The following is a 24,442-nucleotide window of genomic DNA, read 5'->3' on the forward strand; positions in this document are numbered from 1 at the left end:
AGTATTATATTGTGTACACACATCAAGGCTTATAAGGAACTTTGGGTCAATAGCCTAGCAGCCACCTGTGAACCTATTAACTACATTAGAAAACTAAAACAACATTGTACGTTGTACTGAAGTTATTCATAATATCTCCTATTCTGTCTCAGTAGATGTTACCAATATACTTGCAAACAAATTTAGTGCCAGAGTCATCCCTGAGAACTTCTGTACCAAAGTCTTTAAATATCTTTATTCATTCCTCCAATAATATCTAAAGATCATTTACTGAAAGTGCTAATCAAGACCAGAAATGCTGCTTTCATGGGACCTGTGAATATACCCAATTGCTCAATTAGTAATGTTAAACATGTCCTTTCAGAGCCAATTTATTTTGCAAAGTTTAGCTACTGGCTTTATCCATACTTCAGTGGTGATGCTTTTCCAGAAGTGTGGCCTTACAACCAACCCTGGTGGTAATTACAGACCTATCAGTCATATAAGCCTCATGCACACACAGCCTTTTAATGTGTATGACGGACCTCATAAACTGCAATATCAAGAATATTTTTTATATATATAAAGTTTTTTAACCTCCATCAGTTTGGCTTTGTGAAGAGTAGTCTGTCAGATAAACTTCAAAAGGTTTATGGAGGCTGCAGATCATGGTCATACAATGCACATGGCATATCTTGATCTGGTTAAGGCTTTCAACATTCACCATACTGCCATTGTACAGAAGCTAAGTAATTTAAAAATTGGCCCATATGTGTTTAGATGGATACCAAACTGGCTGAAAGACAGAATCCACAAAGTGCAAGTTGCAAAGCATGAAATAGCCGTGTTCCTTAAGGCTTGGCAATGTGACCTCTCCTTTCCAGTATTTTATTTTCATATCTACAAGCGGAGAGAAGATTTATGGCTAACAAAGTTTACGGATAACTGCAAACTGGTGGCTATTAAGTCCCCCTCTGATACCCATACCCTCCAAAATGGAGTCTTCCATAAACTATTGGTGTACTAAAAATGGGCTCAAACTAAATTCTAGAAAGTATAGTCTCACGTTTGCTAGACATCTTCACTCCTCATGCAGAGCCGACAGCACACCACTTCAAAATCAGATATTACATCTGAAATCCATCAGCTGCCAAGTGAGGCTGGAGTCTCTGCCTTGCCTCTTTATTCAATGTCTGAGATCCACTTGTCCTGTATCTCTACAAGCCCAATATCGCTAGTAATCCTAGAAGGAGAAACTTAATTTTCAACAACAGTTATTTAAAAGTGGTGGAGCTTGCACTTCCCAGACCACTGGAATAAATTTCCCATAAATGTTAAGCAGTGAGACCCTCAAGCTTTCTTAACACTTAACATAGATGACTGGATACACATTCATAAATTTATTCCTGGATTGACTGGCATGGCCGTCTTTGAGAAAGGAAAATGTGGCCTTATGGGGGAGGGTACTGGGCAAGGTGTTAATGGTCATGACCCTCAATGACCTTGGAAACTATCTGACTCTCTTTGCAGTACATCTTTATATGCATCTGATAAAAATATTTGACCATTTCATCTAACCATGAAAGAATATAGTGTCAGTATTCTTGCTTCTCTGTCATTAATTGTGATATGAGAACAATCATTTAGAACTGTAGAAGTGACTTTTTCTGTAGTGACTTTTTCTGTGCAGAAAAAACATGTGTGGTATGTCACTAGTGAATGAAAAATGCTGATATTTTTCACTGGTAGAGTGAAATAGTTATACTGAAGATGTTTTTCAATGTTTTGTGTGTGATACAGGAAAGAAAGGATAGCCAGACGTTTGGAAGGAATTGAAACTGAAACTCAGCCAGTCCTGATACAGACCCTCCCTGGTTTAGTTACTCATCGCCTCTTAGAGGAAGATACTCCAAGATACATGCGTGCATCAGATTCCTACACACCCAGTTCAGGTGATAAATACAGTATTCTGAATGTTTTGCATGTATTTTTTTATGTATTTCTTATAGCACTGATAATGGTAATACATAGCTTGCATTTTTCATGCGTTTGTTCAGACCATGTTCTCTATAATGTAAAATCAGTCTTCAGGCTTTTACTCTGCATTGTAGCTTCTGCATAATGTTAGAATGTTTTTTTTTCTGACATCTAAAGTAATAAGGTCATTTAAAATCATTCCTTGGTCAGCTATTCAATGAATAATGAGTTAGATGCAAAGAGCATGTGAAAATAAGATGTTCATTCCAACTGTTGCTCTATCCTTTACGCTATATGGGTTGTGTCTTGACCAAAATTCATTCAGCAAGCTTACAAAAGCTCTGGCTCTTTCCCAGTCTCCACTACATTGCCCAGCCTTGAGGAGTGGAAAAATCTTCACTACTTTTCTTGCTGCCTCATGAAGAAGTAGCTGAGAAACTTTGCAAGAGCAGCAGCCATCACTTCATCTCCTTTTTTTGGTAGAGAAGTTCCCTTGGGGAACTATACATGCATGTGTATGTGTTTGTGTGTATTTATCTTATCCATACATTCTCAACCCCTTTTTCCCATGTTTGCACATGGGGTTGGGGTGTCACTTCAATATTGACAATCCTTTCTAGCCAAGGTTTACACCGCCAGGTGGCTAGCCCTGCAGTGGTAGTTCATCCGTACCACTCAGCGCACAAACTTGCACTTAGTCAATTTAGAGTTTCCAGTCTACCTACTGCATGTGTTTGGAATGTGGGAGGAAACCAGATTACCAGGAGGAAACCCATGTGACCACAAGGAGGGCATGCAGACTCCACAGAAGGCACCAACAATCGAACTGGGAGATCCTCTTGCAGTGAGGCGACAGCGCTAACTGCTGCAACACCTTGGCAGGTATATATATATATATATATATATATATATATATATATATATATGTATATATATGTGTATGTTAGGGGTCGCCACAGCGGAACTCCGGTCCACTAATGATTGGCAGTTAATTTTTACGTGCAGAGTTGCAAGCCCTGACGCACAACCTTCAATGAAGGTACGCTCATTCACGCATGTCTCCACGCAGAAGACGCTCTAGCTGAGAATCAAACTAGACAGTGTCTTACTGTGAGGCGACAATGCTACCGCAGCACCACCACCGCAGGTATATATCTATATCTATCTATCTATATATATATATATATATATATATATATATATATATATATATATATATATATATATATATATCTTTTTTTTTTTTTCTCTTTAGCAGTTCTGACCCTTCAAGAGACATGATAGTTCTTCAGTAGTGGAAGTTTCCTGGCAGGGACAGCTGCTATTAGCTTTGGCAAGTCTGGGGGGGCTTATTTTCTTAGTAAATATACTGCTTATGTAAACTGAGCATTTTAACAAACATTTTGTGTGGTGAATGTTTTTTTTATTAGATTTGGGAACTCTATGGGTGTAGTAGTGCTTATGCTCACACTATGACAACTTACTTGCCATTATTTTCTGTGAAACTGATTTTAGTCTAAAGCTTTGTCAGGAATATTGTGTGCTGCTTATGAATTACAATGCATACTGTCTACAGTGGTGAGGAAATCATTCTGTGTCTACAGTGGTGAGAAAATCATTCTATGTTGCACAACTTATAAAGGTATGGCATCTAACTCCAAGGAAGTCATTGTTCCACTATTTGGCATTCATCAGACCTATCATTGAGTACAGTGTACCCTTTGGTATGTACCTAACCAGACATTATCCAACAACTGGATCGTCCACAGATGTTCCTCACTAAAAGAATACAGGGCATAAGTAATTTGTCCTATGCAGACCGCCTCAAGGCCCAATCTCTGTATTCTGTCTCCTACAGGCTTTTGAGGGGAGACCTATGCCTGGTATACAGGGCATTGTCAGATCCTACTCTGATGGACCTCCTGCATACCCAGAAAACAAAACAGTACCATAATTTACCCATTCTAAAGACTTGAACCTTGCCTGTAATATACAAAAGACCTGCTGGAGAGAGAGGTATGTATCCCAGAGACTACCCTGTCTATGGAACAGGCTCCCCATCCATGTGAAACAGAGTTCCTCCCTAACCCAATTCAGGTGCAACTTGGACAATTGGTTTGGAAACTGGAAATTCATCCCTGGTTTGGCACCTATGTCTCTAATGCAAACAGGTCACCTGTAAATGCTTCATCTCCCATGCCCGTGCTTACACATATCAAGGGTATCAGAACTTGTCAGAGATTTGGGATGCATAGCTAGGCTTAAAAAGGCCCTTGTGGTAGTTAGCCTAGTAAACACCTATGAACTTATGAACAATGTCTTGAGGGCATTTTGTGTGTAAAGGTGTAACTATGCTGTTTATGTAAAATGTTGGACACCTTACCTTCAAACTGGCTCATTCTAGTCTTTCCGACCACATCCAAAACATACTCGTCGGTCGTAGAGTGAGTAAGTTATCCAGTTCCTGTTGGTCCAACTTCTGTTTTTCCTAGAAAGAAAAAAAATACCAGAGAGCCCTTACCCTGATTCTGAAAGCTCAGTCTGTACATCATCTAATAGTAGGTGATGTTTTAGTGGCCAGTAGTTATTCCTCACACCACTCATTCACCTCCCTGGTTTCCTTTGGTGTAGCCCCTTCAGCCATTTCACTGTCTGAACCAGGCATGGGAGAAACTTTTTTACTGAGGAATGGAGACATACCAGGGGGATGTTACTGGATGAGTGTGTGGGAAGACTCCTCTTAATGGAGCAGACATTCCTTCTCCAACTCGGTTGCTCCAGATACTTGTAAGGAAAAAAAAGTCAAACATTGTTCTTCACAAGACATGGTATATGTAAGAAAGGAGGATTTTCTTACCTTCAACAAAAAATTGTTAGACAGTCATTCTTGGTATACAAAACACAGTACCTCTAAATCAGGTAAGCCAAAATATTCTTTGGGAAGACATGGCAAGGGATTCTGACAGAGACACGGGATTCGTCTCCTGCACATTCCCAAAACTCTGATATTGACAAAAACTGCTCCTGTCAACCACATCTGGAGTAATTTTCTTTATTTCTGATTATTGCCATGATGAATGAGGTGTTTTTATGGGAACAAATGGATGTTCCCCCTGAACTGAGGAGATACTATGATACGTTACCTGTGGATATGACTCATTTTAGTCCTGTTCTATGATGTATACGATGTTGCCTGTAGCAACCCTGATTGCAACCTTCAGTCTGCAGAAAAAAACAGACTTATTTTCATAATAACAAGCATTTGATTTCTCATCAAAGATCAAACTCACTCTGCAGCTGTATCAATATCTACACCTGCAGGGAACAGATGTCTAGTTTCATCCAACTCTTTCCCTGTGGACAAGGAGGGGAAGGTTTTGGACAGATTTGATAAGACAATTTGTTTTCATCCACTTTGGCATATAGATTTCTTAACTTTCAGACCCATATTAGGAAGTTTATACTTTTTTAAATAGGCAGTTTAAAAGAACTACCTTCTATTCTTTCCCCTCAGTGGAGTAACTGTCTCACTTCTATTGTTTGCAACATTTACCAAGTATCTAAACATGCTTTAAGAAATGTGTATTGTTATTCAGATAGTGTGTGGGCCTCTGCTTCTACTACTGTTTTGGGGAGGTATATTTGGGTATGAAATCAAGTTTTCTGATGTAAAGTCTGAAATGTTCGCTTCAACTCTAGATCAGGAGGTGTTATGTGGCCGATCAGCCACACAGGTCCTCAAAACATGTGGATGACATGGGGAATTTCATTCAGGGAGTTCTAAGATTTTTTAGCCCCCCCCCCCCCCATCCGATCCTCTTTCATACCTAAGAAACATAAGCAGTCCCTGCCTTCTTAGACCAAACAGAGGAACAAAAAGAGATTGCAGGAACAATAAAAAATAGATTCTTTCAAAAAAGGACAGTCTACAACTTAAGAATGACTACGCCAGTATTCTTACCCCCTCTCCTTGTGCCCCAGTTTCTTAAAACCTGTACCAACTGGCTCTGTTCATTTCCCTTTGGCAACAAATTGTAACAGACTCACAGGTGTTAAAGGTGGTTCAGAAGGGATGCATTTGGCACTGGATCCAAAAACCTCCTTTCTGGGGAATTTCTCCTTACCATCTGAACCAAACAGAATTTTGTTTCCTCAGTTTGTTTCAACATTTGCTCATTATAGGGCTGATGGCACCAGTGCTATTAAAATCACAGGGCAAAGGCATCTTACAGAATGTTTATGGTACCAAAGAAAGTGTCTTCTTGGAGATGAGTTCTAGATCTTTTCTTACTAAATCTGTGTGGAAGTTCCAAAATTCAAGATGTTGAACTTCAGAATCTGTTATTTCTCATCTCCTTGGAAAGAGTTTATTATTGGACTTAAAAGATGCATACCATCACATTCCTATGGCCAAAGGCTTCAGGAAATTTCTCAGATATTCTGTTTTTGGATTACACTGTCTGTTCTCACCATTACCCCTTGAGTTATCTACTACTCCAAGGGTGTTTAGAAAGGCTCTAGCTCAAATCATAGTTAATTGCACACTGAATAACACTCATTTTTTTTTCTTATTTGGATGACATGCTTATCTTAGCAGACTCTTCTCCCAGATTTCAAGAGTCCTTAACTTGGATTTCATGTCTTCTGACTAATCTGGAATTACAGATAAACATTCAGAAATCTTCCTTGACCCAGTCGCACAGGATTGTCTTTCTAGGATGTCTTGTAGATCCTTTTCACACAGGTGAAGGTAGATTTTTAATTGGAAGCCTTGCTGAGCTTTTTAACCCAGAAAGTTTCTCAGGATTTCACATAGAAGGTTTGGGCTTTGTTAAAAAAAAAAAAAAAAAAAAAAAAAAAAAGCTGTACTGGTAGAGAGTATAAATGCTAGCAAATGCAGGTCTTCCTTTTTTGCCTCAAACTCCAAGTCTGTAACTACAAATGCCTGAGATTTTGCTGGGGGGGGGGGATTATTCAGACTGATCATAGCATGTAAATGTAAAAAAGGTGTTGGTGTGATCCTTGCCTTAAAGTCTTTATCATCTATGGTCCTCCCTTGCCTTAAAGTCTTTATCATCTATGGTCCTCAGGACCTCTGCAGGTGATTATAGACAACTCCACACTGATGTGGTGCATTAGCAAGCAAGGGGGCACAATGCCATAGCCTTTATTTAGGCTGGCAGTGATAGTTTGGTAGTTAGCTCTCAGTAGTCCATAACCCTTGAAATTCATTCCATCATAGCAAGACATTCTGGCAAACAGCTGAGCTGAACCAGGACTGTCCTCAGAAATGGAAATTGAAATCAGGAGTCTTCCAAGAATTGACCCAGTTGTGAGGAACACCTTAAACAGATGCGTATGCTTGTTTTCAAAATGGACAGCTAGACAAGTTTTGTTCCAGGGCTGTTTGCAAGCAAGCTTGAAAATTAGATGCATTTTCATTCCCTTGGAAGGGATGTTCCTTTATGCATTTCCCACCTTTCCTCTGATTTCCAGGGTAATTCTGAAGATTCAAAAGGATACCCCAAAAAATCATTTTGGTGACCACCTTTTGGACAAGCCAACATCAGTTCTCCCTTATAGAACTGGTCAAGGGTGATTACGCCAAGCATCCTTACATACTGCATCAGCTCACACGAGACAAGGGGAGTTTGATTCAGCACAGTATCAATCAAAAAACTTAAAAGAAGTCCACGGGCACACAGCAACATTGAACAAAATGCTGATTTATTGTAAGTAAATAAAATTAAAATGCATGAAAACGTGACTACGACTTAAGTGCTTTCACCATGCCTGTTCAGGTGGAAAGCACTTGGTTGTAGTCATGTTTGTGTGTTTTAATTTTATTTGCTTTGAATAAACCAGTGTTTTGTTCAGTGCTCCTGTGCACCCGTAAACTTCTTTTAAGTTTTTTTTTTTGAGTATTTTGAGTATTTATTTACATTTGTATCAGTATCAATCAACTTCAATTGACTGGTTGGATAATTCCGTTTTAATACCTTTTAGGCCCTTATTTCATGAGGACGTGCAGCAGGTACTAAAATAGGCAAGAAAGTGTGCTACTAGAAAACGTGCTATTAGAAAAGTCGATGTTAAAGTGAAAACTATTATCCAGTTGGTCCCTAGCTAATAACCAGGGGGCCCAATAGGGAGTTTGTACCACTGGTGCTCGGTGTTTGAGAGTAACTTTCCTCTGACATCACTTTTTCCTCTCAAAAGTTTTATCTTGCAGCTATTTCAGGCCGTATCCTCTTCTTTGTTGGTTGTCGCACAGTGTCTGAAACGTTTACATGTAAGACCTCCTTGTAAACAGGTTGCAAGAAAGGTATCCGAGTTGCAAGTTATCCCAGTGGGTGCTGAACCCTGTCTGATTTTCCATAAGGATAAAGTATTTTTAAGAACAAAACCTATAATTTATACCAAAAGTGGTTTCATAGTTTACAATGAATCAAGCCATTACTGTCGCAGTTTTTTATGCAGAACCTTAAAAACAGAGAGAACAGGTACTGCATACTCTGGATGTACATAGGCAGCTCAGGTGCTATGCTGACAGTACCTAAGCCCTTTAGAAAAGCTGATCAGCTATTTGTTTCTTATCAAGGGAAAAAAATGGGACAATTTCTAGGTGCTTATACTCTTTTTTTTTCTTTTTTTTCCCACCATGGCAAATTCATTCCAAGCACTTTCAAGACTCATTTCTTCCCTAGTCTTGCTTTCTTTGATGGCATACAGGAAAGGGATGGACTGAAAGCATTCTAGAGGCAGCTTCTTGGTACTCTGTACATACATGCATTGCAAACTGGAACACTTTTAGAGATCCAGGTCAAACTCTGCTAGGACCATTCTCTTAGGGCTCCTGGATCCTCATCCATCCTCCCCCACGATGGATAGGCTTTAGTATTCAACCCATAAAGCCTAAGGGCTGCTCCAGTCATGGAAATGATGAACATAGTACAGTTGTGTAAGTTGCATGTAACCATAACAGTAGATGTTCATATTTCTCACTGCTGCAATAGCCAGAACCACACTCCATTCTTTTGTGTATAGTTGAAGTTGGGATCTAAAGTAGGGTTGTGCTTGTTTCTACTTAGTTTATTTCTATTGGTGGATTATTTTGAGATTCAGATTTTTCTGTCATTGTATGGGCAAGAAAGTCCTGAAAAATGCATCAGTCTGATTGCTAATCCCCCACCTGGGGATTTTCCAGTCAGCAATCATAGTTTAGAGGTGGAGGTCAAGATCTTTTTGAATCTAATTGTTTCTTTTTCCTAAGTAGGAAACAACCCATATTGTCTAAGGGATACTGCAGCAGTAAGGAAGTACACAACTGTATCTTCTTAAATAGGTCTTCAAACAAGTAAGATATGTATGCTACAGTGTTTTCCTTTTAAGTTTATTTCAATTATACACTCTACCTGGATTTTACTTTTGGCTTCACAATGGTATTACACACACCATCTGTGCTGAATCGTAGTATTGCTTGGGAGTCTGGCCAGCTGATCAGATTTACTGTTACAGTAACTCTGTATGGGGTGGGGAGGATGGGAAAGTTATGGCTAAGTACACATACAATAGAAATTGAATGTCCATGAAAAGGACAGTACACTTGTGGATAAATATACTTAGTGTAACAGGATATGTTGAAGTTGTAGTCATTACAGCAGTAAAACTAATCACTTCGACTCCCCATAAAACAACCATGTGCTTCTTTCTGTATATGTTAAAAGTCAAGGAAGGCTTCAAAATAATTGGCATGCTTTTGTTTGGAGTGTTAATGTCAGGTTATCAGAAGATTACTTTGTTTGACTGCACTACTTTTCAATTACGGTGGTTCTATGTATACTTTATGTAGGTTATTGGCATGTTTCCAGTTTACTGCATAAATCTTTTTCAGTGTTTTGATCCAAGGATTTTTTTTTGTTTGTTTTAGTGGTAACACTATCTTGGCAGTATCATTCCAGATTAATTTAGTGATATTTTCTCTTACTGTCTTAGACATTCTGTATCGTCACATATTTTCACTTGAGTCGTTTCATTCTTTTAAATCGGTTCCCATATTGTATAAGCATTTTGGGTGCTGACCCAATGCTGATGTTTTAGTTTCAAGGTTTATTGCATTTTTCAGATACTTTTCATAGTTCTAGATTATATCAGTGATTTACTTTGAATAAGCAATAACTGACAGTTGGCTTAGAGGATTAAGGAATTAATGAGCATTTCCTGTGGTCCAGAGTTGCAAGATTGGATTCTCTCAGCCTCCATTGCCTAACTGTGTGAGTCAGTGCAAGCTGTTTAACCAGACACAGCTGCTGGGCTGATTGTAAAAAAAAAAAAAGGTTAATGGAGATCAATGCTCTATTCTAGAAAACAAAAAAGTAATAAAATAAGCTGCCAGAGAGAGAGAAATACAGACTTAGTTTTCGAGTAGCCTACTAAGCAATATTGGTTTGGGGGGATTGGCATAATGGTTAAGGTGTTCTCAGACACAAGGTACAAGGTTTGATTCTCATATTTGAAAAGAAATCATCTAATCATAAAATCGTCCGCAAGGGCAGCTGGACAAGTACTTAATGGAGCTGCGACATTTTTTTCTTTGCCCCTGCCAACCATTTTTCATTTTCTGCTATTTTGTTGCCCATTTCTTCAGCCACCTCATGTTATCCCCATTCTTTATTGCCAGTTTGCCTCATGGAATCCCTGTTCCTAACTGACAGTTTGCCTCATGGTGCAGGATTACTGTAGATGATTTGAGATTAGGGTCAAGAGGCAAGCAATGAGGAGGACATCATCCAGGCAGCCATTTAAGGATAAATTTTTGTATACAACCTAACACTTGCATCTCAATGGCAGCGGTCAGAGGCAGCCACTAGCACAGAATATATAGGTTTCCAGACATGCACATTTTGGGTACAGCCTATGTTGCTAGCTTTGTGCATGCCGTTGCCAATGTTTCGCTGTTGTTGGGGAGTCATTCAGCAGAGAGTGACTGTAGTTTTGTGTCAGAACACCAGAAAGCTTGGCAGACTCCCAGCCGCCCCCACCTCTCCCAACATGAACCAGTATGTGTCAGTCAGTCATACCCTCCTCATCCAGCTTCTCCAGTGGATAAGGAGTAATCTGTCTGCATTCTCTTGGTCATGGTTAAGGATTTTATCAATCTCTGCCTTGGAACTAGCTAAACAAGGCATCAGAGGCATGCTTGTTTGCTCATTATATATCGCTATCTTGGTTTTTCCCCTGTTCTGAGCATAACTTTGCTATATTTTGTGTGTAATATTCTCTCATCCATCTGCAATCATTGTGTGTGTTCACATGGCTTAGGAATGTGTGAGGTCTGTATTCTTGAATTTAGAAGAACAGAAAATGTCTTTTGAAGTGCAATGAATCTCCAGACTTGCTGTCTTCTTATGTGAATGTAGCAAAAAAAAAAATAGAGAAGCCAGGAACATTTTACTCTATGTAATTCCAGCAATCTCTGATGGACTTAATGGCATTCGTATCATTAACACATATGGGTGGATCCAAGGGAAGTAGCAGCCAGTGATGTCTTGCCAGCTAAGCTTTTATTCCTGAAGGAAAGTTGCTAAGATGAGTAAAATAACTATTTTAGCTACTAGTTTTTCTTCACTTTCCTGAAAATGATATCATGAGATGACCATTGGTACTGGGGAAAAACACTGAATATAACCATGCTATGCTGAGGAGAAGTTGGTGCTGCCTTGTTTGTGGTGGGCCCATCCATGAGCACATGTTACTAATTTATCTAAGTTACGATAAAGACAGTATGTGTATTTATTTAAACATAGGAGCATGTGTACCATTCCTTGTAAGGAATTCTGTCTCAAAGAACTGAAGATAATGTGCAGTGACATGGGATATAAAAGGGTACACAAACATACCACCATGATTGCAAGATTGTATTAGTATTCACTGAAGTAATCTGCAGTTTTTCAGGCTAGAGACAAATTCATTAAGGCAGGATGTAATCAACATGTTATGATTTGCTCTGAAAGGCACTACTTCTCAAAAGATTTGCTGTGTGATATCTCTTGGTATGATTTACTTTTACCATGAAATGGCCAAGTTCAGTTCCTATCAGGATTTGCAGGAGGGTCCTATCACTGGTTGAGCCCCTTTGTCTTAGAACCAATGAATTTGAGGGAATGACAGGGGCCCTGTCTTCCTGTAGCTATATTGGAGGGTTTAGTAGCCTTGTATGCTTCTTCAGAGTGAGGTCATCTTTGAGTAACATGGACTTGATCACTTTATTTTTGTTTACAGGGTAAGTAAGCTGGTTTTGAGACCATTTTCAGACGCAATCCACCTTTCATTGAGGGGAGTGAGATTTTGGAAAGGCACACCTCATATTCTATCCTAGAATGTAAACCACTTGTTTGTACTGTCCTTTCCCGGACGACTAAGCCTAGTCCTGTGTCTGTTACAGTACAACACAATGTAGTGTTATGTGCAAGAAGTGATTAAATTGGTATATATTGCCCACCATTTCACCTTAAATATTGTTTAGAGTGACAAAACTAAGTTTTATTTCTACATGTTTGTATGAATCCTTGTGCATGCAAACATTCTTATGTAAAAAAATAAAAACGGTGTTTCAAGCTATTTTTGTAGTCTAGTCATGCCATATTTACAGCATTAATATGGTGGGAGGAGGGGAGTGTATGTTTCTGTGGGGCCAATATAATTGAATGGATTAGCATTAATAAATGCCTGTGGAATAGAGCTCTGCATTGCCCTTTGGTCTATCCACTGCTGCAGTGGTAATCGTGAAGTGTGTGGCTCCTGTGATAGCTAGACTGCAAGATATCTAAATTTCTTCTTTATGAAGACAACTTATCTTTGCAGAGTCTTTTTAGAAGTATAAAGACTCAGTTGGGTGAGGGATTGCTTCCACAAATTGCAGTTCAAGGAGAATATTCAGAATTCATCTTTAACTCTTCACAGAATAGTTTTCCTGGGGTGTCTCTTAAATACTTTGGTTCACAGAACTATTCTTCAACATGAAAAGAGTGCATCTGTATCTATATCTGTTCCTGATATTGTCTTCTCAGACTGCTGTCTCAAGACCGGGAATTTTTCTGTATTCTGGGTCTCATAGGTTCATAGGTGTTTACTAGGCTAATGTCCCTGGAGCCTTTACAAGCGTAGTCCAAATAAAATTGCCCAGGCATCGTGCCACCCGATGTTAGTTCATGGCTTTTTATTCTCATGATCCATTTTGCAAGATTCCACATGAGAAAAATCCAGTGGTATCTGAAATCAGTATGATCGCAACATCAACGTCTTTTGGTATTCCAGATTGCAGTTTGGGTGTTTGTGAAAAGGAAATTTTTTTTTGTGGCGGGACCAAATTTATCAGAATTCATGTTACTCATTCCCCCTTCTTGCTCCAGCAGACTCTGTAACAACAGGACCCCCCCCTCCCCAGATTTTGCTTAGAGAGCAGTCTCTTTAGGGATGAAAGTGCAGGATCTGTAGAACATTAAAGAGAGACTGAAACGGATAAACATTAATGCATGTTAACTCTCATAAATGTTGTTGACCGTCAGTCATCTGTGGTCCCAGGACCTCTGCGAGTGTTTACAGCCAGCACAACAGTGATGTGGTACATAAGCAAATGGGGAACCAGAACTTGCCCTCTATGCAGACTAGCCATGATAGTCATGTGATATAGCTTTTCAGCACAGTATCATTCTGTAGGCATTTTACATACTAACAGAGGAAAACTGTGGCAGACAAGCTAAGCAGTACCATAACAAATAGACATGAATGGAAATTGAATCAAGAAGTCTTCCAGGAACTGATCCAACTGTGGTGAACACCTGAAATGTTTATATATATATATATATATATCAGCCAACTGATCCCGGGAACTATCGACCTATTAGCCTGATGAGCCTGGTCTGCAAGGCCATGGAACATATCATGGAACTCATAAAGACATTGGTAACCTCCAAATTCTGGATCCCACCCAGTTCGGGTTTGTGAAAGGCAGATCATGCCTCCTGAACCTGATTGACTTCTTTGAGGCAGTCACCAAAGCCGTGGATTAGGGTAAGGTGGTTCACACAGCCTATCTTGACCTCGCCAAGGCTTTTGACACCATCCCCCATTCTGGAATTATAGCTAAACTCACTAAACTAGCTATAAATTCCTACGTCATAAGATGGGTTGCCAACTGGCTCACTGACAGAACCCTCACTGTAAAAGTTGCAGACTCCAAATCTGATCTCAAGGCAGTGACAAGTGGAGTGCCACAGGGTTCTGTCCTGGGATCTCTCCTGTTTGGTATCTACTTCTCTGAAGTACAGGCTAACACAGAAGGCCTCTGGCTGACTAAGTTCACAGATGAATGCAAACTAGGAGCCATAGTCAAGTCCCCAAGTTATGTGGACATCCTACAGAAGGGCCTCAGAGGCAGATGCCTCAAGCTCAATGCCAAAAAGTGGTGTCATCCCCTTTGGTAAAAATTCTGTACCCATGAACTACCACATAGGCAGCAATCTACTTAACACTGAATGCGTGATAAGAGACCTTGGGACCCAGGTGGACAGTAGTCTCTCCTTTGATAGTCACATCGCCACAGTAGTCAGGATGTCCTTCTACGTGGCACACCTCAATCATAAAAGGGTTCTCATCCAGGAAAAAAAGAGGTCATTGTTCCCCTCTTCTCGTCACTCATTAGACCCATTATAGAGTACAACTCCCCTTTTGGAATGTACCTCGCAAGACATCTGCAGCAGCTGGAAAGGCCACAGACGTACTTCACAAAGAGGATTACTGGCCTTAAACAAATGCCCTACACTGTCTGCCTCAAAAAACTCCAGCTTTGCTCCGTAGCATATCGCCTACTATGAGGTGATCTCTGCATAACATATAAAGCTATGTCAAACCCAGAACTGTTGGACATGCTACACCTAAAGAAATCCCAATCCCTCCAAGCTACACGCTGTAGGGACCTAAACCTTGTCACCACAATAAACAGGACACGCTGGGATAGATTTCTGTCCCAGAGACTTTCTATACTCTGGAAAAAGCTACCCATATATGTCAAGCAAAGTTCTTCATTAGCACTCAAGAAAAATCTTGAGTGGATGGGAAATAGGAAATACACCCTTGGGATCACTTCTGTCTCTCTGCTGGACAGTGGCACAGGAAAATAACTTTCTTGGGTGGCGTAAACTATGGTACCTTGCTGGCTAGGCTTACATAGGCCCTTGGGCCGATAGCCTAGTACCTACCTATGAACCTATATATATTTATTATATATTTGTTATATATATTTTTATATATTTATTATATTTGTTTTTTATATATATATATATATATATATATATATATATATATATATGTATATATATATATATATATATATTATGCTTAATATATGATCTGAAGTAGTTAACTTAATTTGTGCAGCAACCTGTGGGTATCAGATCCGACTTCGGATCCGAGCCGGCAGTTTTCAACAGCTTAGATCCAAGCTCCTAGCTCCTCCCTCTACCCATAAACCCCTGCCAACCCTGACTGATCCCAGATCTAGTTTACCGCACTTGACAGCAGCTGAATTTTCAAGCTCCGTGCTTAGCGATTTTCTTGTGAGAAAGTTAGAAAAATGTTTGTTTTATCTCCATCTTTAATGCGAGTGCCGTGTGTTTAGACCCTTTACCTGTTAACCTTAGTTTAAACTCTTCTTTAGTTATAATTTTTTCCCTCCCTCACCCTCGCTGGTTCGTTAGGGCCTGCGTGCGTGTCCTCCTTAGTTTAAAATGTTGGAGGGCCCAAAACCTATCTTTTCTAAGTGCACCGAGTGTGGCAATAAGCTTTCACCGACTGATGACCATACTTGGTGTGTTCTGTGCCTTGGGGTTGGACACCTTACCTCTGGGTGTTCCATCTGCGCAGCGTTCAACCCCAGGGCACTTAAGGACTGGAGATCCAAGCTGATTCTGGCGGGTCTTTTGCCCCCAGATTCGGCTTTGGCCTCCTGTCCTACCGTGGCTACCACCTCGGCTTCGGCGGTGACCACTCCTGCGCCTCTCCCCCTGGCTGGGACTCAGCCTCCCGCTGTAGGCCCGGAGGAGAGGGAGGCCAGGAAAGACAAGAGAAGGGAGAAGCACCACAAGCAGAGGGCCGAGGCCTCTGCTTCGGCTCCCCTGGCTAAGCGGTCTTCTCCCTCCCGGGCTTCCCGGTCTCCTCTTCCTCGGATCCAGTCAACCTGTTTTTCACTGGGCCCTGAGGAGGAGGAGACCCAGTCTCCTTCGAGGTCATCAAGGCGGCACTCACGTCCCGCCTCGGTGGCCTCATCAAGATCTACTCGCAGCCTTTCCGATGCAGATTTGGACCGGATGATGCGAAGATTCCTCCAGGCCCAACTGCAGATGGGAGTGCTCCTGCCTCCTCCCCCCCCCCCTCCGGGGGGGAGCTCGACCCCTTTCTTTGCCTCGATAGCTCCTTCTCCGTCTTGCTTCCCGGGTTCGGAGCCAGGCAGCCTTGGAACTGAGGGTGGGTTGGCGCCGACAGTCTCTGGTACTTCGGCGCCGACTCTTCCTTCCAGCCTGTCTGGTCCGTTTTTGTCGGATCCGAGCTCTCTGAGCCGAGGGCTGAGCTTCGGATCTGAGGGTTTCAGTATGCCTTCGGGCGCCGTCCAGGTTGGAGCATACTGGGCCATCAGATCCGATTGCTTCGGCGCCGGCCCCGATCCGACTGTTGGATCCGAGTGAGGGCCCGCTCTCGGATCCCAGAAAGAGTGGCTCTCCCTCGGCATTCAACGTGCTTGAGAAGGCTCTGTCGACTGCTTCCAGGCCCCCGGTCCTTGCCACAGTTCCGCCCCGCACTACTCCTCTGTTGGGTCTGACTTCCATCACCCGGCCCCAGGGACAGCCTGCTTCAATGTCCCAGGTCATTCCCTTGGAACAGGATGTTGCTGGTGAGGCCTCCTTGGACAGCCCCCCCCCCCGAGGAGATCCCCCACAAGCGGAAGTGCAAGAGGAGGCACTTGGACTCCCCTGAGTCCTTGACCGAAGACACGGATTTGGAGGAGGGGGAAGGCTCCCCAAGGTCACCCCCCGAGGATGCCCCCTTTGGAGACATCATGGAAATGCTCAGGATCAGAGGGGGGTGGTCTGCCTCAAAGCCGACCTCGGACGAATCCATGTTCCTGGAGGCGTTTGAAGCAGGCCCTTCTACCTCTTGGGTGTCCCCTCCGGCCGACCCCCTGGTGGACCTGATTACCACCAGGGCATGGAAAGAGCCAGACACTGTGGAGCCAGTCCCGAAGTGCCCTGACAGGATCCTCAGTCCCCCTGCCGACATGCCCCATTGGAGCAAGGGACCCCCGTAGATGCCATGTTGATGGCGGCAGCCACTAAGAGGGAACTAGCTCAGGAGAGCACCTCGGTCCACCCCCCGGGCAAGGAGTCCCGAGCAATGGACCACTTAGGGAAGCAGGTGTTTAGTTCAGCGTCCTTCTCTGTGAGGTCACTGAACTACATGGCACACGTTATTCGGCTGCAGCGGGATCTTAAGGAATACGCTGCATCGTCCCCGTAGTCCATGTCGGCGGAGGACAAACAGTTGTACTCCACCTGTATGGCCACTCTTAGGTCCATTTCCAATATCTCTATGCGGCTACTATCCCATGCCACGGAAGGAGCCGCTAGAGCCAGCAGATCAGGTCTCGTCATGAGGTGTCAGGCCTGGCTCCGGCATTGTGATTTCGCGGAACCCTTCAAGGCGTCTTTCGCAAATGCCCCTTTTGATGGTTCTGCCCTATTTGGGAAGACCATTCGCGACACCTTGGTCCAGAGCGAAAAGGACGGGAAGACGTCTGCCATCAGAGTCCGCTTCTCTGCTCCCCAGAGGTTCTTCTCCAAGAACCAAAAGGGACAGAAGAAGATGTGGTGCCGGAAGTCGCAACAGTCCCAGTCTGCTCCGGACCCCCAGTCCTTCCACGGCAGAGGAGGACAGGGAGTACGCCACCCTAGAGGCAGAGGGGGCCCAAAGAACTTTGGGTCCAGAGAACCTTTCTCTGACTGGCCCACGCAACAGCCCTGAAGGATTGCCCGACTGCTCCACTCTGGGGGGCGTTTCTCGAGGCACCTGGCAGCTTGGGAGTCCATCACGACAGACCGCTGGGTGCTTCGCATCATATCCAGAGGTTACCAGATTCCCTTCTCTTGCCCTCTTCTCTTCCCCAAGCACCTCCCCAATGTCCCACCCGATCAGAGGGAGGTCGCAGCTGTGGAAATCCGGCAGCTCCTAGAAAAAAGAGCCATCCAACACGTCCCCCCAGACCAGCTCGGATCGGGTTATTACTCCAGGTTCTTTTTGGTGCCAAAAAAGACGGGGGACTTAAGACCAATCCTCGATCTCTCCTTTTGAACCTTTCAGTAACCAAAGAAAAGTTCGGGATGGTCACTCTTCAGTCTATTCTCCCTCTATTACAGGAGAACGATTGGATGTGCTCGATAGACCTCAAGGATGCGTACTATCACATTCTAATGGACAGACGATCCAGGAGGTTTCTCCGCTTCCGGCTAGGGGCCAGTCATTACCAATTCAGGGCTCTCCCCTTTGGTCTCACCTCAGTCCCCAGGGTGTTTACCAAAGTGTTAGCAGTGATAGCAGCCCACCTGAGGCTCCAGGGGATCCAGGTTTTCCCGTACCTGGATGACTGGCTCCTGACCGCCTCGACAAGGCATCTACTCTGTACAGCCAGGGATTATTTTCTTCGCCTTGCTCCCTAGCTAGGGATCACAATAAATATGGACAAATCTGCTCTCACCCCGACCCGAGTCATAGATTTCATCGGGGCCAGGTTAAACACAATCAATCTTGTAGCCTTCTTAACCCCAGAGAGACTTCGAACCCTGAGATTTCATGTGTGGGCCATCCTTCTATCTTCATCTCCTCCGGCGGAATTGGTCCTGAGGGCTCTAGGCTCAATGGCAGCGTCAATCAATTTGTTACCTATGGCACGTCTGAACATGAGGGTCTTACAATGGACTCTCCAAGTCCAGTGGTCTTTTCTTCACTACCCTCTGAGTCATCCCATTCCCCTCAGTAGGGCTTGCAAGAGGGCTCTCATGTGGTGGCTGCATTGGATCTCCAGACAGGATGCCCCTTCTCTATGGCCCCTCCCCTGGCTGCTTTGACCACAGACGCCTCTTGCCTCGGGTGGGGGGGAGGCACTCTTTGGGCAGCACTGTCCAAGGCACATGGAACGATATGGAGACCTCTTTGCATATCAATGTCCTAGAGATGAGAGCAGTGCTGTTAGCGTTACAAGCACTTCAGGACCTTCTTCCTGTAGGGACAATTGCGATCCAGACGGACAACATGTCGGCTGTCTGGTACATCAACAAACAAGGGGGAACCAGGTCTTACCTGCTCTGTCAAGAGGCCATGAGAGTGTGGGAATGGGCGATCTCCAACCGTTTTCTCATCGCAACTCACATTCCGGGATGGTCCAACATCCTGGCAGACAAACTCAGTCACACCATCCTTTCCACTTACGAGTGGTCTCTCAATCCGCACGTAGCGAATCAGATTTTTGCCAAATGGGGGCAGCCCTGTTGCGATCTTTTCACCTCTCCCTCAAACACCAAATGCAACAGCTATTTTGCTTTAATTCCCCAAGTCGGGGAATCCCCAAGAGACGCTCTGGTGCATGCTTGGCCTCCCGGTCTGCTTTATGCTTATCCACCTCTCCCCCTGATGCTAAAGTTTCTACAGAAAGCCAGTCGGTTGGGGAGCAGGATTATCCTCATTGCCCCATTCTGGCCTCGTCAAACCTTGTTTCCTTACCTTTGGTCTCATCTGGTGAATCCTCCTTGGATTCTAGATCCCCTCCCGGATCTGATCTCCCACCCTCTGGGTCTCCCGACCCCAAACCTGGACAGCCTCAAGCTCACAGCTTGGCTGCTCCAGTTCCACTCCTAGCCAGGACTCCCAGCATCTCTTCCCCAGTCAAAGCTATTCTAGTTGCAGCCCACAAGCCTTCTACTAGGAAGGTTTACAGTAGCAAATTGAGACGTTTCTCTACCTGGGCAGAACGTCAAAATTTGGATCCCTTCACAGCTCCTTTACCTGCGGTGTTAGACTTCTTATCAGGATTATTTCACCAGGGAGCTAGCTGTTCCACTGTCAAGGTTCAACTAGCAGCTATCTCTCACTACCATGACGGACATGATCTGTGTCCCTTGATCACTTCAAAGCTGTGCAAGACCTTCCTGAAGGGCACCTTCCTGCTCAGACCTTCGGTAAAGGAAGTGATACCTCCGTGGGATTTGTCATTAGTGCTTCAGGCTTTGACAGCTCCTCCCTTTGAGCCTGCAGCTTCAGTGGCTCTCAAGTATTTTTCTTGGAAGACGGACTTTCTCGCCGCCATCACCTCTGCTAGAAGAGTTTCTGAAATTCAGGCCCTTTGTGTCAAACCCCCGTATCTAACCTTCCACAAGGATAGAGTCTACCTCAGGACCAATCTCTCCTTTCTCCCTAAGGTTGCTTCCGAATCAAATATCAACCAGTCCATTAATCTGCCAGTCTTCTTTCCCAACTATCACAATAAAGGAGAATACAAACTACACTCTTTGGATGTGCATAGACAACTTCAATTCTATATTCACAGGACATCTGGTCATAGGCAATCCGACCAGTTGTTCGTCTCCTTTGCCAAAATGAATTTGGGTAAATCAGTATCCAAAGTTACGTTGTCTCGACGGATTTCACAATGTATTCAGTTGGCTTATGAAAGTTCTGGTAGGCCCGCACCTCAGGGAGTCCGTGCCCACTCTACCCGATCTATGTCTACCTCTGCTGCTTTTAGATCCAGGGTATCCTTAGATGGTATTTGTTCGGCTGCCACTTGGGCCTCATCTCATACCTTTATCAACCATTAATAAGCTGGATATCATCTCCAGAGGGAGAGCATTCTTTGGCTCTGCAGTGCTCCGGAACATCCTTCCATGATGGCCGCCCAAGATTCAGGTAGCTGGGGGCTCTGTCCCACAGGTTGCTGCACAAATGAAGTTAACTACTTCAGATTAAGAAGTTATGTGCTCACCATAACATTCCATCTGGGTAGATAAACTTCATTTGTCAGCAACCGTCCCCCCCTCCTTCCCCCGGACCTTCGATTATTCACATTGCTGTCTTCAGAGATGACCTTTGAAATTGGTAAATCTGTAGCAGTTGCTGCTTGGGGGCAAACTTGATCTGAGGTCAGTCAGGGTTGGCAGGGGTTTATGGGTAGAGGGAGGAGCTAGGAGCTCGGATCTAAGCTGTTGAAAACTGCCGGCTCGGATCCGATACGCACAGGTTGCTTACAAATGAAGTTTATCTACTCAGATGGAATGTTATGGTGAGTACATAACTTCTTATTTTCGTCAATACTCATAACAATCAATTAGAAAATTCTGCTTGACGTTTCCATTGAAGAGGGCTTTGGAAGCCCGATGCTGTTTTTCCATTTCCTTGAGCAGAAATCTCCTTTTGTGCTTTTCATTAATATCCAGGGTCATTTGGAAGATCCAGGAGGAGATCATTGTTTTGACTCCCTTCAGGCCCCAGGTAAGTGATTTTCTCATCTGTTGAAAATGGCCAGGGTCAATTACTGCAAGTTGCCTCACAGACTGGACAGTACTCACAGAAGTCAAGGGGTATTAAGTACATCCTGACCCCAAACAATTATCTGGATGTTAGAATCTTAGTACCTTTTAGGCACCTATCTTCTGAGGACGTGCAGCAGACATCAGAGACAAGAAATCCTACTACTAAAAAATCGTAATAAATAAATGGAAAAGGTTCTTTAGTTGGTGCCAAGAGAGGAACCAGCACCCATTCAGTGTTGTGTATCTGGGTCTATATCCTTTGGTCTGGTCTTACTGTTCTATCAAGGTTCATTTGTCAGCCATTTCGGTATGTTTGCCTATGGCTCCCCCTCTCAATGCATTTTCATGAGTTGCGTATTAAGCTTCCCAGAAAACAGATGGCTTCTCCTTGAGATCTTAATTTTGTTAGAAAAACTAACTCTGGTTACATCTGAATAAACTGATCAGGCTGATTTGAAGTTCTTAACCTGGCAAACAGTGCTACTGATTGCTCTCGTCTCTTCAAGAGGAGTATATGAGTTAGACTGTTATAGTAGGTCACCCTTTTCTCATTTTCCACAAAGCTTTGGCTTCCATGAGAACTAGTCATTTATGCCTAAACTGGCATTCAAGTTTGCTTTGCATCAAGCTATCCATCTGCCTTTCTTCTTTCCAGAACCTAAAAATAAGGGAGAAAGATTTCTCCATATGTTGGATGTAGGCAAACAATTGAGATACTATCTTGATAGAACAAAATCTGAGGATCTCTCATCAGATGCTCACTTCTTGTGAAGGTAAGCAAAAAGGACAACCTGTATCCCAGTTAGTTGTCATCTTTTTTTATACCCACTACAACAAGCCAATTTCAGAAACAGTCAAGGCTTATTCTTCTAGGGCCTTAGCTTCACCTGTGGCTTTTTGGAAAGGGTTGTATTTTATTCTAGAAGAAGCCATATGGTCCTCTGTGCATTGTTTTACAAAACACTGTAAACTGGATTCCTTCGCCATGTCTAGGACAGGCTTTGCTAGGATCATTCTCCAGGGGCTCCTGGACCTGCATCCTTACTCCTCCCAGTCAGTCTAAGCTATGGTATTCTAGCCATAAAGCTAAGCCTACTGCAGCAGTAATCTCAATGGTGAACACAATACAGCTGTTTAAGTAAACTTACCATAACAATAGATGTTTGAATAATCACAGATGCGGCATCTGCTCATTCTTTCCACTCCCCCTTATTTTAGTATGTGTTTGTTGACCCTTTTTATTTTTACTAGAACTGACCTTTTCAAGCTTTAGCCTCCCTCTGTCAGTTGGCATGGAAACTCTGAAGGGCTTGGTGCCTAAACCTCTCTTTTTTTTTTTTTTTTTTTTTTTGTCAGCTCATTTCAGGCTGTCTAATAGTTTGGGTACATGGAAGATGCCCTGAAGCTTTGGAAGCTGGCCAAGTGTTCTATTCGTAGTGTGATATAACCCATATATAGCTAAGACTACAGCAGCAGTGATCATTCAAACATCCACTGTTATGGTAAGTTTACTTACCCAACTGTGCATTTTCTGAACTTGTAGCAGTTGCTCCTGTGTTGTCTGCCTTTGAGGATGTTTTCTTAACAGCTTGTACTATGCCTGACAAGTCAGCTCTCTGCCCACCAAAAGTCTAACAGGTTATATAAAGCACTTGAGGGAGACACATTATTTTTCTCTAATGCCAAATCAAATCTTACAGTGATATATTTTAAGTTTTCTACTGCTAAACATATTATGAATGTTAACCCTCTTCCTTTTGACAAGGATGGGAAAACTTTGAGAGATTTGAGAAGATAGTGTATTCATTTGCTACCTTAACTTTCATAATTTTGAACACGTTAAAATTTTTACTGACTTGTTCAGAGAATGTGAAACCTGTTAGCTATCCTACTTCTCAGGTTAAAACTTCTTTAAAATTCCTTTATTAAGTCTGGTTTTCAGGTAAGCAAACACTGTAGTACTCCTGTGTTTCTGGTTTTCCTGATTTTCCTGATTCCAGAGGTGTTGCTACTGGTTTAGTTATGAGAAGATTTGCTTTGGTATATTCTCTAAACTTAACAGATGGTAAAGCTGCGATTTCACATTCTGTCCTGGAAAAAAATATATATTGTTTGGAACCTCTGCTGCTGAGGTCCTTAAAAAAAATTATACCAGAGGAAAATTGAATCAAGTGGAGAACCCTTAGTTTTAATGTTCATTAAAACTTTCTTTCCTTTTTCGGAAACTGGCTAAGTAGTCACAGCAAAGTTCTAACCTGCAAAATTTCAAAAACAATAGCAAGGAGGCTCAAAGAAAAAGTGGGCAACCTCCCAGAATCAAGAACATCCCAAACTGTAAGAGTGACTATTTGCCTCTTTTGTTCCCCCCTTCCCACCCTGGTAATCCTTCAAAGCTTTCCCAAAGCCTAGGCCTCCATCTTTCACAGTGGCATTAGATTATCTCAGACAGGTTTTGACATTTATCCAACAGGGATATAGATGGCAGTGTGGGTATTCCTTCTCATCCTGCAAACCAGATGTCTATTAACACGTAATGATTATCATATCTACTGCCTCGATGGCACTTTGGGTCATCTGCCAAAGGTAACTCAATACTTGCCAGTTTTCAAAAGCTCAGATTCCCTTCTCTCTCTCTCTCTCTGTCTCCATGTGGCAGCTGTTTGCAGGAGCGGCCTTAGGTCAACTGGTGCCCCCATCCTGGTCTACCTACCCCAAATAAATACTGGAGAAACACCCCTGCTAGACCGGCGCCCTAGGCGGCCACCTAGTTGGCCTGTGCCTAAGGCCGGCTATGGCTGTTTGGCTGAACACATTATGAGGGGGAATCATTAAACTGTCACAGGAAGTGAGAGTTC

At 43.0% G+C, this 24,442-nt stretch overlaps 1 protein-coding gene across 9 annotated transcripts in view; it reads left to right on the forward strand.

Moving 5' to 3' along the window:
- SVIL (supervillin) overlaps nt 1–24,442 on the forward strand; it is a gene marked incomplete in the record, with an annotated part of 2,930,183 nt that overhangs the window by 625,669 nt on the left and 2,280,072 nt on the right. For all 9 annotated transcript variants that reach the window (XM_044066681.1, XM_044066680.1, XM_044066686.1 and 6 more), the window contains 1 exon segment: nt 1,780–1,931. In XM_044066681.1, coding sequence (XP_043922616.1) covers nt 1,780–1,931 — 152 coding nt within the window.

This window comes from Protopterus annectens, chromosome 3.part1, assembly GCF_019279795.1.
Source record: "Protopterus annectens isolate FY-2018-M chromosome 3.part1, PAN1.0, whole genome shotgun sequence".
NCBI classification, from domain to species: domain Eukaryota; kingdom Metazoa; phylum Chordata; order Ceratodontiformes; family Protopteridae; genus Protopterus; species Protopterus annectens.